The sequence below is a fragment of the Haliotis asinina genome, chromosome 1 (assembly GCF_037392515.1).
Source record: "Haliotis asinina isolate JCU_RB_2024 chromosome 1, JCU_Hal_asi_v2, whole genome shotgun sequence".
Lineage (NCBI taxonomy): Eukaryota > Metazoa > Mollusca > Gastropoda > Lepetellida > Haliotidae > Haliotis > Haliotis asinina.
Genome location: NC_090280.1, coordinates 20113357 through 20131294, shown reverse-complemented (window position 1 = coordinate 20131294; position 17938 = coordinate 20113357). Strand labels below are relative to the sequence as shown.

General features: G+C 43.4%; 1 protein-coding gene across 6 annotated transcripts in view; it reads right to left on the bottom strand.

Moving 5' to 3' along the window:
• Nucleotides 1-17938, bottom strand: part of LOC137288259 (fibrocystin-L-like) — a 108668-nt gene that overhangs the window by 15248 nt on the left and 75482 nt on the right. For all 6 annotated transcript variants that reach the window (XM_067820736.1, XM_067820727.1, XM_067820744.1 and 3 more), the window contains 14 exons: nt 17338-17512; nt 16681-16834; nt 16144-16300; nt 15581-15660; nt 14490-14619; nt 13452-13820; nt 10251-10904; nt 8653-9461; nt 8339-8498; nt 7611-7823; nt 6149-6403; nt 4719-4967; nt 2417-2593; nt 747-977 (listed from right to left, as the gene is read on the bottom strand). In XM_067820736.1, the coding sequence (XP_067676837.1) occupies nt 747-977; nt 2417-2593; nt 4719-4967; nt 6149-6403; nt 7611-7823; nt 8339-8498; nt 8653-9461; nt 10251-10904; nt 13452-13820; nt 14490-14619; nt 15581-15660; nt 16144-16300; nt 16681-16834; nt 17338-17512 (3813 nt within the window). The remainder of the gene's footprint in view (nt 1-746; nt 978-2416; nt 2594-4718; nt 4968-6148; nt 6404-7610; nt 7824-8338; nt 8499-8652; nt 9462-10250; nt 10905-13451; nt 13821-14489; nt 14620-15580; nt 15661-16143; nt 16301-16680; nt 16835-17337; nt 17513-17938) is intronic.

Genomic DNA, 17938 nt, shown 5'->3' with positions numbered 1-17938 from the left:
TTACGACAAGCATGTTCCTGAAGACCAGTTCTAGCCCGGACCTACACGTGATGGAGACTCAGATATGTTTCTGACAAACATTGACTTACAACCGGGACCAAACTCACTGGAGCCATAGCAGGCGATATAAACTTGTATGATAATTAGTTACTATATCTACTGCACCTTAAACATCGTACCAGCAGATGTATCAACAGTTGTGCAGTGCATCTGTTTGTATTCGTTGCTGCGTGCTTCTGTCTGTCTGTATTCGTGGCTGCGTGCGTGTGTCTGTATGTGATCATGACAGCAGGCGTTTACCGATATGTGTTCGTGACTGTGTGCTTCTGTCTGTATGTGTTCATGGGTGCGTGCGTTTATCTGTATATGTTCGTGGTTGCGTGGGTTTATCTGCATGTGTTCATGGCTGAGTGCGTGTGTCTGTATGTGATTGTGACTGCAGGCGTTTATCTATATGTGTTTGTGATTGCGTGCTTCTGTGTGTATGTGTTCGTGAGTGCGTGCTTCTGTCTGTATGTGTTCGTGACTGCGTGTTTCTGTGTTTATCTGCATGTGCTTGTGGCTGTGTGCATGTGTCTGTATGTGTTCGTGGCTGCATGCGTGTCTTTGTGTTTGCATATGTTTGTAGCCGCGTGCGTGTTTGCATGTTTCTGTATGTGTTTGTGCTTGCGGACATGTTCGGTTGTTACTCGGCAACGGTCACCTTTTCCTTTCTAACATAGTCCTTACTCCACCCACAAACTTACCCGATCCGACAGTGTGGTGTACAACGTTGTTGTCGATCAGAACGTCCTTGACGCCGAAGATGCCGACAGCTGGGGCGAAGCCATGGTGGAAGGAGCAGTAGGATACGTATGAAAGACGTACGTCGTTGTTACGGATGCCGATGAAGGCGAGCGAGAAGCGTGGGTCGTAGGAGCTGGTATATCCCTCCTGACCCGTGTGGTAGAACTCCACATTCTTGACCTTGGCAACGCCTTGAATCAGGACGTACAGACACTAATACAAGGTGTTTCATGAGGAGACTTTCGTCTGGTTTAGGATGGTTGAGGAGAACATTTATTAAACGCTTCAAGGGGTACACACTAAAGCCAACGTCCGATTTTAAAGATAATGCATCCGATTTTAAAGATATGGCACTGTCGGAAAAAGGATTTTTATTAATTTTTTACCTTTATCTCAACAGTTTATGTAGCTGATATGTGAAAATGTGAAATACCTGCTTAACTAAGTTGGGCCTAACTATAGTTCCAGTGGTAGAGAAACGTGGAATAAGGACTTTACTGAGGAGGTATTAGTGCAGAAACAATGCGGACTTCTTTCAAAAACCAAAAAGACGTGTTTGAAACAGACGATGGCTTTATGTAAATTAGCGTGCGAGGATATTATATTACAAAGGGCACTTTATAATGCCCATTTTGAAATTAGACTTAGCTTCATTATAAACGATAGCTGGCGTAAAAAATGAACTTGCATGCTGGAACCACGAAGGATGTAACGACCATGGAGTCTCACTATCACTATAAAATGAAACAGGTAGAAGGGGGTCGTCTCATAAACAAAACCAGGACGGGTGAAGCAGACAATGGTTGGAGTCGGAGGGGAACAGAGATATCGGCTACGATATGATAATTCCAGGGGGTAGTTAAAGAATGGAAGTGCACGTCATGTCCAAGCATATCTTTGAGAGGACACGTTGTGCCAGTAGGCAGCGCGTGCATTTCATGCCAAGTGAGTCGACGGTCCATCGTCATCCCTGGCTGAGCGACATGATTGCCATTTACAGTCAGATCTAATGTTTTTAGCAGCTATTCGTATTTCGTACGTTTTGCCCGATTTTATAAGTAAACATGCTTTTGTGGATATTATCTTCTCTCTCATCCCAGTTAGGCCGACGTGAGTTATTTCGACATATTCTACCTGCAGTTGTGTAAATTTGTGGGATACAGAGTAACAGCCTAAAACAGTTTTTTTTCTATTCCCATCATTACTTTAATATGTTGGATTTTAAAGATCAATAATTCATTCGGTTTTAAGAGGCTTTCTGGACAGAAACATTGTCCATGTGATAAAGGACAATTGTGTCCGTTCCACGATATGATTATATTTTATCGCCGTGTATGAGATTTGACCCGTCCACTATGTTTTTAATGCTCCGTTTACTTTGTCTTGTAAAACAACTTGACAGTCAAACTACAAAAATGGACCCTTGTGACAAATGGTTACACTTTCTTGTTAGATTCATTTCGGCATATAACCAAACTGGCAGCTGTGCACCAGGGCCTTCATTCTCGGCCTAAGAATTCTTGACTTTGATCGTAGCCAATGTGTTAAGAATGGGCTTAAGAAGTTCGTTGGACTACGAACGTTTCGAGAATAGCTAGCCAGGTGTGAACCCACCTTTAACTGTACTTACCGCTGTAAGCTTCGGTTCCATTGGCCCTCGTGCTAGTCGCTACCATGACCCGAGCGCCGAAACTCTCCCTGTAGAGTCCCGAGTAGTCCTCTCCGATGATCTTGATGTTCCTTGTCAAAAGTCCCACCTTGGCGGACACGGTGTAGTTGTGTCCCGTACCTAGCGTCTCGGATACCACTGAAGAGATGAGTGAGTGAGTGAATACGTAGCGTTATATACGCTCTGGTGTATTTCGAGGTGTAGAGGTGAGTGAAAGTGATTGCTCAACGTCGCAGAGGTTACATACACGGACAGGTTTTATCCCTGTCAATCGTTTGAGGAAATAATACTGCTATTTAGAATACGTCACAATTTATTTCTGGACACCTAAGTTCAGAAACTCTCCGTACTCTGGTCCCTTTCTGACAAACCTGCATTTTGTTTTTATTACGTTGTCATAGCATTCAACAGAATCATTGTTTTCATCGTGAAGTGTAATTATACAAACAACATACACTCTGGCGTGCGTGCGAATTACGATCCACACTGGCAAAATCTAAAATGTCTAGATATTACATTCCTGTTATACATTCGCCATAAGTATCAGCAGATCGCTTCATTTTTCCAGGTTTCAAAATGCATACAAGTGTGATTATAAAGTAAGTATGATTATAATATAAAGACGTACAAGCGTCTACATACTGCTGAGTGAACGTTTACAAACCATGTGAATTTAGCAAGTAACGAATTCTATCGCGAATTATTTTCACTTCGATTCAAATACATATTAACCTACTAGTAGAAAGTAGTTTTGATTTTCTAACTTGATGAAAACAACCCAAAATCTGTGCATAGTGACACCATCACCCTACCCCAAGGAGCAATTGATGGCAACACAACAATTCGGAATGTCTTTGTTGACATCGTGAAAAGAAGTAAAATTACGGGTTTGCTACACATTTTCTGTACAACTAACTGAAAATCGTTCCACCTATGACGTTACTGCAGGGCTCTGGAGACAGAGTTACGTAACCTGTCTGTGGTTTCGTTGGTGGGCGATGGTCAAGCAGACGGCTTGTTGTCAACTTTTAATCGCTCGGTGTGAATTAACCACAATTTTTTAAAGAAAGAGTTTGGTGTTCTGCTTAAGACTAATCACAAGTCTTTCATATGTAATGGTAAAATATGTCATGTGTTCATATCCTACATAGTGCCATGTGTTCACATCCTACAGTGCCATGTGTTCATGTCCTACATCAGGCCATATGTTGATGTCTTACATCGTGTCATGTGTTCACATCCTACAGTGTCTGTCTTCACATCCTAGTGTCATATGTTCATATCCTGTACATCCTACATAGTGTCATGTGTTCACATAATAGTGCCATGTGTTTATATCCTACAGTGTCATGTGTTCACATCCTACGTCATGTGTTCACACCCTACAATGTCATGTGTTCACATCCTACAGTGCCATATGTTCATGTTCTACATTGTGCCATGTGTTCACATTCTACAGTGCCATATGTTCATGTTCTACATTGTGACATGTGTTCACATCCTACATAGTGCCATATGTTCATGTCCTACAGTGTCATGTGTTCACATCCTGCATAGTGGCATGTGTTCATATTCTACAGTGCCATGTGATCACAACCTACAGTGCCATATGCACACCTCCTACATAGTTTTATGTGTTCACATCCTACATAGCGCCTTGTGTTCAAATCCTACATAGAGCCATGTGTTCACATCCAACAGCGCAATATGTTCAGATCCTACAGTGTCATGTGTTCACAACCTACAGTGCCATATGCACACCTCCTACATAGTTTTATGTGTTCACATCCTACATAGCGCCTTGTGTTCAAATCCTACATAGAGCCATGTGTTCACATCCAACAGCGCAATATGTTCAGATCCTACAGTGTCATGTGTTCACATCCTACATAGTGTCATGCGTTCACATCTTACAGTGCCATGTCATCACATCCTACACTAGATATACGCCTTTGAAGATCCGGGTTAGAATTGGTTTTCATTCTCGTATGACTCGAAGAAGTGGTTGAGAAATGCCATCGTATATCCCAATTGCTCATGATGTTGATCACTAGTTTGTCTGATCCAGAATCTTAATTACAGACCGCCGCCATATAGCCTTAACATTCCTACGCAGCAGACAAGCTGATCACTGGATTGTCTAGTCCTAACTCGTTTACTTACAGACTGCGGCCACGTGGCTGTACATAAACATTGCTAAGCGCGGCGCGGCGTAAAATAACAACCAACCGACCAACACATACCGGCCATGCACCCAACATACCGTCATGCGTGTACACCAAGGTAGCATTCAGCGTCAGGGTCTTATTGTCCGCTGATATAGTGGAGATCTTGAAGGTCTCTGTGTGCCACGCATTATATGACGTCGCCGTCAGAAGAATCTCATCTCCCACGCTCCACTCGACAGCCTCGTCCAGTGTTACCTGGTTACCTCCCTTTGTTGCCGTGGTTGCCAGGGACACCCATGTCATACCCACGCTCTTGCCATGCAAGTCCAGACCGCCATAAACAGCTGCAGAAGTGGATTTATCGATGAACATGCAATGTGAATATAATAGTGAACATGCTGACCAGTTCCATGATTACTGCATTCATGTTTCAGATTATCATGAATGAATCTCGCACACCCCTGTATACCCGAACACACACACATCCCATCTCATTTATTGAAATACAGACTACTACACAATGCATTCATCAGTTTCTTCCCGAGTTCCAAGTTTCTACCTACTACACAACATGTTCATCACTTTCATCCCGAGTCTGGAGTTTCTACCTACTACACAACATGTTCATCACTTTCATCCCGAGTTTCTATCTACTACACCACACATAAGTCAGTCGCTTACCAAGTCTCTGCCTCCTACACAATACATTCATAAGTTTCTTCCCGAGTCTCTACCTCCTACAATATACATTTGTAAGTTTCTTCCCGAGTTCCTACCCACTACACAATAGATTCCTGAGTTCCTCAGTTTCTTCCCGAGTCTCTACCTCCTACACAATAAATTCGTAAGTTTCTTCTCCAGTCTCTACTTCCTACATAATAGATTCCTCAGTTTCTTCCCGAGTTCCTACATACTACACAATACATTTTTCAGTTTCTTCCTGAGTTTCCACCTACTACACAATAGATTCATCAGTGTCTTCCCGAGTCCAGAGTTCTACCAACTACACAATACATTAGCCAGTCTCTTCCTCAGTTTCTACCTTCTACACAGCAGATTTCTGTTTCTCCAAGAGTCTCTACCTACTGCACAATACATTCCTCGGTCTCTTCCCGAGTTTCCACCTACTACACAATAGATTCATCAGTCTCTTCCCGAGTCCAGAGTTCTACCAACTACACAATACATTAGCCAGTCTCTTCCTCAGTTTCTACCTTCTACACAGCAGATTTCTGTTTCTCCAAGAGTATCTATCTACTGCACAATACATTCCTCGGTCTCTTCCCGAGTTTCTACCTGCTACACAATACATTCCTCACTTTCTTCCTGAGTCCGGGGTTTCTACCTTCTACACAATATATCATGGAGTCACTGTCCACTGCAAAATACATTGTCTTGTCTGCTCTTACTGCACAATACATTTCTACGTCCTTCACTCTACATTCCGAGGTTTTTGCCCAATACACAATCTTCACTACATGATACATTCCTGAGGTTTTGCCTACATTCTGTTGGAATGTCTCACCTATCCCCTTGGCGCCGGCTGGGGGACCATCCTCCACGGGGAAAGACGGTGAGCTGTGTGATCCAGAGAGAAAGATGTTAGCCTGGCCCAGGAAGGGCTTATCTGGCCAGCCAATCACAAGCCGCCCGTACACGACAATCATCTTTGCTCGGAAGTTAAAGGTCTTCGTTGCGACGTTATCGAATTCCAGGGCACCGATGATAATCACAGTGCCAAGTGGAGGGGTGGTTTCCTCATCCACAACGATCCAGTAATCTTGAAGAAAGCATTGACTGTTTAGATGAACCAATGACATCGAAACATTCAGCAAGAGGTTAACCTCAAAAAACGTCTTTTACACACTTTTAGAAAATTGAACGAAAGTCTCCTGCAACATCGGTTGGCGTGGAGCGAGTGCATGTCTTTAGTTTTGTGCAGCTTTGAGCGATATTTCAGCAATATCATGATGGGGGACACTAAATGGGCTTCACACATTGTACCCATAGAGAACGAACTCTTCGACATGACGAGTCAACCTCCCTACTAAATACAGACCCATGGAAGTCGCTTCAGCAGATCTTCTTTACCCCTATTCCACCGTAAAATGCCGGTTAGATTTGGGGTTACTGAGGGGATGGGTGGTCAGGCTCGCTGACTTGGGTGACGCATGTCAGTGTATCCAAAACATTTGCGTAGGTCGAAACTCATGCTGTTGATGAGTGGACTGTCGGGTCGAAAATCGATTATACATACAGTGCCACCATATAGCAGGCAACGTGCAGACTGTTTAGCTTAACGACAACCAAACAATTATTCAGGATTCAGCTCTAAATTTCGATTTGTTTCATCCCGAGTCTGGAGTCTCTACCTACTACACAACATGTTCATCACTTTCATCCCGAGTTTCTATCTACTACACCACACATAAGTCAGTCGCTTACCAAGTCTCTACCTCCTACACAATACATTCGTAAGTTTCTTCCCGAGTCTCTACCTACTACACAACAGGTCCGGTGTAGAATAGGCCTTCAGCCACCCACGCTTGCCTTTAAAGGCGACAATGCTTGTCGTAAGAGGCGAGTAACGGGATCGGATGGTCAGACTCGCTGACTTGGTTGGCACATGTCGTCGGTTTGTCTGGATTGTCTGGTCCAGACTCGATTATTTATAGACCGCCACCATATAGCTGGACGATTGCTGAGTGTGGCGTAAAACTCAACTCAACTCAACTAACTCAACTAGCTCAGCCACTCATTCACTCAGCCACTCACTCACTCAGCTACTCACTCACTCACTTCGATTATTTTCTCGTAATTTCTAATGCTCCACAACTGCGTGGGGAATACTAATTGCTAAAGCGTTCGCACGCTAAGCCAAAACAGGCCCGATTCCCCACATAGATACAACGTGAACACCCCTGTGATATTGTTTGCATAATACTCAAAGAGGAGTAAAACCATATCCAGTATCCGTAATTGCCTACCTTCCGGAATGGTGACATCTTCATTAGCTTTCGGTTTCTGCTTGCCCTGGAAGTCCCACGTGGTGAGGTTGGAGTACAAACGAGCGTCATCGGGTCGTTTGCTCAACGTATTGAAGTCGGGTGGAGGGACGCAGTTTTTGTACAAACACTTGAATGCCTTCACTTTCAAGTTCCGGTCCTCGCTGTTCACTGTGGTTTTTGTCCTGTGGGACACTGAAATGAATTGAGCCTGATTTAAAAAATCTCCTTTCATAGTCCAGGTTGTCGCTGTATAATGCAACCACAACGCTATATCAGTCGTATATCTGTGTTAAGGTATGGGTGCTATGACCAATGTAACGCTACGACTATCGTAGTATGGGATTTACGATCACCTTACAATGCCGGAAGTATATTTGAGGTATGAAAGTTACGACTGACGTAGATTTGGTTGCTTTGTATAACAACATACAGACAACTAAGAAAGAACGTGGAAAGAAACGTTATTTTCTTTGGTGCACAGGGATCCGACCGTAACTCAAGGCATAATTTTTCTCAGTTTTAAATACCCATATGGTCACCGTACATATATTTCACAAGAAATAAAATTGTGCTCTTAGTTAAGGGGCCTTCAGTACTGAATAAATTATCTCATCTTCAAAGAGACAGAAATAATCCTATCGCTACATTTTCCTTCCATTCTATATATTTATTTATTTGGACATCATAGAAAAGATTAAGCCACTGACCTAGGTAGCAAAGTTGGCCCTCGCTCTCCTTATAATACCAGGCACCGTTGATGTCGGCGGTAACGTTCAAACTACCAACGGTTTCGTTGATGCGGGAGTCGGCGATGGAGAAACGATCGGGGCGTGCGACTAGCTGGCAAATTATGAGGTGGTCGTTGCTCTGTTGGAAATAAACATTGATAGCAAATACATATTAACAACATAACAACATAAATGGCGAACGTGTTCTCATACACTCTAGTAAATGTTTGTGCGTTTGATGCTGGACTTGACATAAATCTAAAATACGCAGGAAAAGTCTTAGAAATACACACCAAAAATCTGTAAACTGTAGCATCGTAGCTAATGTTGGTGATATGCTCTGCATTCTCAAACGTCATGTTATAGGTATCCCCATCGACAAGAAGAGCCATCCAGCCAGGCTTATGTGTCACTCTCTTGTGTGCAAACTCAGAAAACACGCTGTCCCCAGCAGCGTTTGTGAACCGCAGTCTCTTGGCCTCGAGACTGTCTGGTTTGGGGTTTTTCATGGCGATGCGATGGAAATCTACGCCAGGGTTACACTTTTTAGCAGGGACTCCGTAGCTACAGCTTGGTTCATTCGTACACTGTGAAGGTAAAATATCCATGGCGGGAAGGACAGACGAACCGGCTGTGCCCAGTAAACTGCCGTCAAGGTCAATCATCACGGCTTCATGTTGCCAGGCAAACCTGAACTTCCGGTCGGCATTTGTAAATGTGAGGCCCATGCTTTTGTATGTGAAGCCACCGCAAAGATTCCCGCATATTCCATCTGAAGTCGACACACGCATTGCAGTCAAATGGCTTTGATTGTAATTCTCGAAGCGCAGATCTTTCAAGAGCAGACCGTTTCCCCATGGGAGAGATAATCCAAAGGATTCCTTCGTGACGGCGGGGGTTAAATTCGAGTGACCACCTGCTATTAGTGAATCCACGACCATTGGTCCTGTTTCATTATACTGGATGACGTTCTTGAGAAACTTTATTTCAATTCCAACCTCATTGTTGATGACCTTGAATCCCTTGACCTGAATGTTGCCTGTATTTACAAGTTCTGCTCCTTTGTGGTTGTTATACGCGACCAGGTCCTCGAACACAGCCACTGGAAACAATTAAACCTAATTTTCATAATCAACCATAGTAAACCTAGTCCAGGATTTGGTTTACTGTTTAACTCCGCATTTTTCCTAGCCATGTTGAAAGAATAGGACGGTTGTTTGTATATAATACAGTTTTACAGTTTTGTAGTGGTTTACTCTGCTTTTAGCAATATTCCGGCAATATCACGACGGCGGACACCAGAAATAGCCTTCACTCATTGTACCCATATAGGAAAACGAACGCGGGTCTTCGGGACGAGCGAACGCTTAACCACTGGGGTACTCCACCGCTCATCTTAATGTGAAAAGACGCTCCAAACTGATGCAGATAAGACAAAATAACACACGCAGATCATAATCCATCTTCAAGAACAGTAGATTAACCAGTTTTTGTGTGGATTAGACATTTGTTTCAAATGCAAGCAAGCAAAAAGTATATGTCTTTAACAGGAACTTTGTTGTTTTCAACAGGTTAGAGCATAATAGATTTTTAAAGAGTTTTCTGAAAAAAAAAACCCAAAACATTTCTTCGAAATATTTTAACTAGATTTGAGCATTTTGTGTCGAAAGCAACGCTTTCTCTTGAACGATGAGTGAAAGGTGACTATTTACTATTTTTTTTAGTAGTAATTCGGGACGTCAACATGTGGAAATATCTATGATTACACAATATCATTTAGAATCCCAAATGTAACATAGGTGTCAGTTGGAACTATCGCAAAATGCCTTGGAAAATATGATCAAGATAAAACCTATTTCACCCAATCATCTCACGGAGTTAATATACTCACGTTCTGTGGGAAAATAGTCTTCAAAGATCCAAAGTCCAAACCACCCCATGGAATGAGCAGTGTTGTTACTGAATAGGCCAAGAGGAATCGTTTTGCACCACACATCAGTCGTGTGGGATGGGCCGTCAGGATGGGTATGCATCCGGTACCAATACCCAAAGTGGGTACCTCCAGCAGCGGCATTATGGGTGATAGTGTTGTTTGGATTTGTCACCCAGAACGAGGCGGGCGTGATGTCATCGTTCAAAAGACTACTGCTTGCGCGCACGAATAGAACAAGATTCCACCTGAAGAAGTTGCCAGTCTCTATGCCGTCTTCCAAGAACAGTGATCCGCCCTTGACGTCGTATACAACGTTGTGCTCGACGTAAGTATTGTGGCTTCCGTGGATGTTGACTGCCCTGTTGTTGGATTTGTGTATAGAACATGACCTGACATAGGACTGAGACATATCGCCATTCAAATGGAAATGGATAGCGTATCTCCCAAGTCTGAAGGCTTGTCCGGCGTTTGTGACTTCGGTGAAGCTAATACGGGCAATGGCAATGTTCTTGTCTCGCTCTGGGGCGTGGACCATAATTTGTGATCCGAACTCATCACTTCCCAACTCCTTACCAAATCGGCCTTGGAAACAGGTTTGTGTGGTGAACTCACCTGAAATGGACATAACTCACCTGAAATTTACATAACTCACCTTAAATGGACATTCACTCAAGAATATTACCTGCTACTAGATATAAAGTCAGTGAGTGGATGAATGAGTGAGTTTTAGCTTTACGCCGCGCTCAGCAATATTTCAGCAATATGGCGGCGGTCTGTAAATAATCGAGTCTGGACCAGACAAGCCAGTGATCAATAGCATGAGCATCGATCTGCGTAAATGGGAACCGATGACATGTGTCAACCAAATCAGCGAGCTGAGCACCCGATCCCCGTAGTCACTTCTTACAACGAGCATAGTCGCCCGTTATGGCAAGCATGGGTTGCAGAAGGCCTATTCTACCCCGGGACCTTCACGGGTCCTAGATATAGAGGTGCTATTGAAAATTCAATAATTAGAAAATTCCAAACACACAATGCATGCAATGCCTGTCCAGAGGAAACAACGCTGCCGTCGATGCATTTGTTACACATTTGTGCGAATTTGTGAAGACCAGTTCTAACTTGGATTGCCACAGGGGACAAAATACAGGCAGCACATGTGAAATTTCAATCTACAATGTTTTCCATAAAGTGGTGAAATTGAACTTTCGTATAACTGGGACGTCACTTTCTCTGTAAAGTGCTGAGTGGGACCGAGTCACATGCAGGATTTGAACTCACACGCGGAAAGTGAGGCCCCTAGTCAAGAGCATACAAATGCGGTGATCTAACCCACTAGGCCACCGAAGCCTCCGCGAAAGTGTAGCACTTTGTGTACCCAGCTGACAAATGTAAATTTGCATAGTTCCAGTGGTCGAAGCTACCAATACACAGTGCCAGTGAAACTGCGGTCAACGGCAACATCTGCTCATGGACACGAATAAGGGAACAGATAAAAGTACAAGTGCTCTTTTATTCCTTTCCTGTATTGTACTGTACGATGTGTGAAATTCTGAAAAATAATATACTCAAGGAAAAATTTAAGGGAACACATGTTTCTTAGGGCAGTTCAAAATTTCTATTTACTAACTTCAGCATCGTGTTATCGTTTTCGTGAAGAGCAGTTCACTCAAACTCACCATGATGCTTTCCATGCACGTGCACTATGTGCTCCTAAAGTTACATGCACTTAGATTTACACGAGACATGTATGTGCACTGTCAAACACAACGGTTAAAAACATTGTTAACATGGCGAGACAGTACTTAACTTTGGCACAGAAATGGGAGGCAGTTGGCATGGTTAATGGTGGAAGCTCATTACGACAGGTTGCAACAACATTTCACAAGTGTGCTAGTGTGATATCCAGACTTTGGAATCTCTGTAGAGCGACTGGTGACGTCAAAATGAGGCGTGGTCGGGGAAAAGAAAACCACCCCACGGGATTAGCGGACCCTACGCCGTATTGCCCTTCGAGACAGGTTCAAATCCTCCTCCAAAATCAATACGGAATTCAGACGAAGAACAAACGTCAGAATTTGTTCACGTACAGTTGGTAATCGTCCTGAATCGGCTGGTCTAAAAAGTCGCCGTCCATTATTTGGAATCAACATGACAGAGCAACACAAGCGCTTGAGACTGCAGTGGGCACGGAACCATGGAGGAAGAGCCGTGCATCAATGGAGAAACACCATGTTTAGTGATAAGAGCAGGTACACACTAGACCATAATGACGGTCGAATTCGAGTTTAGAGACGCGTTGGGGAACGTCACAGTGCCTTCACCATCAAACAGCATGATCGTTATGGATGGGACTCTGTTATGGTGTGGGGCGGGTTTACCTTTAACCACAAAACAGATCTTGTGCGTGTTGATTGCAGGATAACAGGTGTACGATATTGTCACGAGATCTTGAACCCGATTGTGATCCCCTTTGCGCGTACAGCAGGTCGAATGTTCGAGTTCCAGCATGACAATGTCCGCCCTCACATCGCTCATGTTTGTCGGGACAGACTGAGGGCTGCAGGTGTCCGCGTGTTGCAATGGCCGGCTAAAAGTCCTGACTTTAACCCCATCGAACATCTTTGGGATGTTCTTGGCCGCAATGTTCGGGACAGACCTGTTCAACCCAACAATTTGGATGAACTTTTCGTGGCTCTCCAGGAAGAATGGCGTAGAATACCGATTGGTACCATCCGTACACTCATTCGCAGCATGCCACGAGGAAGCCAGGCAGTTCTCCAGAGAAATGGGGGACACACCCGATATTGATTTTCATCACATGACATAAGCCTTTTCATCTGTATGTACTTTTCTCTTACTGTCTCAAAGATTAAAAATCACAGCTATTCCATGCGTTCCCTTAATGTTTTCCATTGGTATATATGAACACTAGTATTGTACTTTCATGTGTTCCCATATATGTGTCAATGAGTATATGTTACGTTTAGAATTACATTGTTTCAGTAAAGTGCAAATTCTATTATTCGTTTTCGGCTGAGTCTCATTAGTGATTAGGTTACTCAGTTTGTGGATCTGAATCCCGAATAGGACACGACTCGAGAACTAGAATCTGTAATCCAAATATCTTATATATGCTACAATGTTCTCCTTGCTTACCAGTGTCAAATCCGTCAGCGCAGGGTTCGATCGTGTCTTGCCACTGGGTATTGGTTGACCCTCTGACAACAACGTTATGGGTCAACAAGCCAACCTCTGCCCTCGTTTCAACGGACTCTCCGTTAAAGGTCAGTGTTACACCCAAATGACTATACTTCAATGCCGTGTCCAAGGTCAAGGTCATCTTGTCTGAAGAAATAGCCGTGATTGTTCTGACCTCTGTCTCTTTCTGGCTGTGCCTGCCACCCGTGGTTGCTATGGCGATCGAGTCCCCAATTAACCAGTGTACCGGTTGCTCGACTGTAATGGTAGTGGCGCCGGCTGCGGCGGTTGAAGCGAGACGCGTCCATGTCACCCCTACATTCTTTCCTGAACGACACAAAAAAGTTGAAATGGACGTCAGTAAATCCTTCAGCTATTTATGTTAGGGGTGAAACAGTACACACTTACCACGGCACGGTACGTACTGCGGTGCAAAGCCTTCGGTTCCGTCCGAGATCCTACTTCCGAAAAAATAGCGTCCGTCAAGCAAAGAAATGCATAGATTTAGACATATGATTCAATTTCTAGACAATTTAGAAAAGCTCAAAAGAGGTTAAAAAATGACAAAAACCAAAAAAAACTACTGATCTTTGGATATTACGGTATTAGCAAACCAAAGGCAAAATACAAATATCCCTGCATACTGTTTCCCCCCTAATATGTGCCATATTCGACATATTTAGCTCATCATTTCACTGTTTGCGTCATGTGATGGGCCTTGTGCCTGACCCTTTCGGACACTTTTTGAGTGTCAGATAAGTTCAGATAAGGAAAGAAAACACAGCAGTTATTGATATTTATGTAGAGAACGTAACGTGACTGATAGTCATATCTCATATAAGCAACACAATAACAGATGCGAATGTCTGTTTAAACCACTGACTTTTCTACCTTAGTCTTGCCAGGTGTTTGATATTTTGTGCAATGCACCATGAAACTGTCTGTTAGAGCTCGTGAAGTTGAGAAGAGAGATGTTTTGTGAAGAGTTATACAAACCATGCAAGTCCAGTGTCCCATTCCTCACAGCGAGGACCTTTGCACCGTATATAGGAAGTTCTGGAGCCCGCAGGCTCCCATGCAGGGTGATGATAGCTTTATGCTGGAAAGGGGCGTCTTCCGTACCAACCTGCAACGGAAACATGGATATGTACTAAAACCTACTTCTGAATACGCGGAAACACAGGATAGTGCAAGGTTGTTCACTCCTCCCCAAATTGTTGATGCCTATTTCTCTATATTTCGATTTTATCCAAAAATATTTATCTTGGAAAACATGTTATGCTTCAGGTATATTTATGTAAGCTTTTATATGGGCTGATGGCCTTTGATACAATAAAATATTTTTTCTTGTCTAATCTTGTCTTGTCAGAGAGTTGGAAAATAGATATTGTCAAATAATTCTTTTGGGGAAATTATCTTACATGATGAACCAGGCCCAACTAACACAAGCACGCCAATTTCCAAATTTCCAGATCGCCGGGCTTTGAAAAGTTCTAGAATTGTGCATGACCAAGATCTTTTATGGATAAATCTTCGTTTTAATTTTGAAACACAGCGTTCCGTGGCCATTTCAGACCCCTTCATCAGACCCCGAAACGTTGCGTTTCGAAATTAAAAAGATTTATCCAGGTAACAACTGGTCTTCAGCAAACCGTGAAGATCCTGGTTACAATTGTTTTCAGCAAACCGTGAAGATCTTGGTGACATTTGGTTCTCAGCAAACCGTGAAGATCCTGGTTACAATTGTTTTCAGCAAACCGTGAAGATCTTGGTGACAATTGGTTCTCAGTAAACCGTGAAGATCCATGTTACAACTGGTCTTCAGCAACCACTGGAGATCCAGGTAACAACTGATCTTCAGCAACCCGGATCCGGAGGTCAGACTCGTTGACTTGATTGACAGTCATCGTATTCAAGTTGCGTAGATAGAAGCTCATGCTTTTGATCACTTGACCATCTGGACTAGACTCGATGTTTACAGACAACCACCATATAGCTTGAACATTGCTGAGTGCAGCGTTAAACAACAGCCAACTACATACATAAAACCGATGAGAAAATCTGAGAGTTACAAAACTTTATCTGACCTGTAGTTTTCCTCCGTCCACAATAAGGATGCTTTCAGCTTGTAGCTCGATGTCTTTCTCATCGAAGATCAACTCACCACCTGTTAAAAGAATGACAGGGTTGAGCGAGTAGTGCTGTTTTAAGCCACACCGATAAACCAGTGATTGAAAGAATGAGCCTCGATCCACGCTTCGGGTCACCGAGCCGGACCAGTGATTATCTTTCTCAGTGGGCTCATGCGACCAGTACAGGTTACCATAGTAACAGTGCCATTTGTAAACAATGTATGAGTGAGTCGGTTTTAGCATCAGCATACGTATAGGATACGTCACGTGGGGTGCACCTTTTGAACCCACACTGAGAATGGAACTTCGACTTGGTGTTACTAACGACCAGTAGGCACTAGACCACCACTTTTCCGATATATAAACAAGACATTCAACTTATTAATATCGCTGTTTTGAGATGTTGTTGTTGTTGTTGTTGTTGTTGATGATGATGATGATAATGGTGATGAACAAATAATAGTTTTAAATGATGATAGTTACTTTAAGAATGTGTTCAGCTACTTATGGTTTTGTACCTTTAATAAGCAGCATCTTGAGAACGGGCGTGTCGGTGTCCAACAGAAGAAGCTGACCCTTGGGCACAACGACCAACTCCCCAACGCCTGGTGGATCATTCCCTCCCCATGTCGCTTTGGACGACCACACGTCTATGTACTCGAAGGCGGCATCGGTCTGTTGAACAGTAGAGAATAGCATGATTCAGTACTGTACCCAGCGACATCACTTGGTAACTGAGGGGAAGTATGTGAGTGAGAAACGCAGGCATTATCACGGTGGTGAGCACTAGAAATGGGCTTCACACAGTGTATCAGTTTGGGGAATCAAATCCAGATCTCCAGCATGATGAGCAAACGCTCATTAGGCTACCGCACCGCTCCATGGTCATTGAACAGTGCTTGTCGGTTGGACCCAAACGCGCAGATACATGCTCATGCTGTTGATCACTAATTGTCTGGTCTGAGTGCAGCGTTGAAACCAACCAATCGTGCAGGTATCATTGTCACATACATCATCTGTGGAATATCATTTGAAAAATCACAAAAATGTCGTACCTGCTTGGCAATACCATTTCCGCTGATCTCGACCCTGACCTTTGTCTTCTGTGACGTGCTTCTTTCGGTGACGCAGACAATCTCGGTGGAACTCACGGTGCTGACGGGACAATCCGTGCCTCCAATACTGACACTGACAGCGCTAGAGTCAGACCTGAAACAAGGTGAAGGTCATGGTAGTGTCACCAATAACGACTCAGTAATTCATTGTCTTTGTCACAGAAAATGTCGCATATTTGAAATAAAATGAAAGAAGAAAAAACTAAACGAAACAACAAACAACAAACCTATTCAGTATGACACTCTGTTATAAATAGAAGAACATAATAAAATATAAAAAACCCTCTTTTCCTTAATGTACGTAGCGCCATGAGCAGGCAACGTGCCCGGATATGAGCGACTTATAAGCGGAGATATGACTAGTTGTATTACTTACTTGAAAAACACATATTTTAATGTATTTTTCGGCCACATGGATTTTTGGGGGCGGTGAAACAACCTTGTGGTTTAAGCATTTGCTTGTGACGCCAAAGACCCAGGTTCAATTCCCTCATGGCTACACTGTGTGAAGTCCATTCTGGTGCCCCCCCCCCCCCCCCCCCCCCCGCAGTCTTGATATTGCTGGAATATTACACCATAATTCGCTCATTCACTTACCCGAATCTAGTTCCAGCAATGGTAACTGAAATTCCACCTCCTGTGCCGCTCCTGCGAGGGGCCACGCCGGTTATCTCAGGCGTCAAGGTGGGGTCGTAGGTGTAGGATGAATTTAGCGACGACGTTAGACCGTTGACAGTTGCAACAACGTTACATGTTTGCTCAGCTGACACATCTGTCAGGATACACGTTTATTGGTCAACATTGGTTTATACACGTGGGCAGATCAACATTAGTTTTGACACGTAGGGAGATAAGTATCAATTTTGACACGTGTGTGTCAACTTCAGTTTGGACACGTGAATACATGAACACCAGTTTGGACATTTTGTATTATACAACATAATGGAATGTCAAGAATTCGTTTTAACGCACCTTCAGTATTTCAGCAACGTGACGCCTTAATGCACAGTGGTCTTATTAACTGCACTCTTGAACACATTGTAGTAACTGTACACATATAATCGCAGTACTAGTTGTACATGTGTAGTCATTGTGCAAGTGTATTTATTGGTATCCGCGTGAAAATCAGGGCTGTATGACTAGTCCTCAGCAACCCGTGCTTGTCGCAAGACACGATTAACGGGATGGGGTGGTCAGA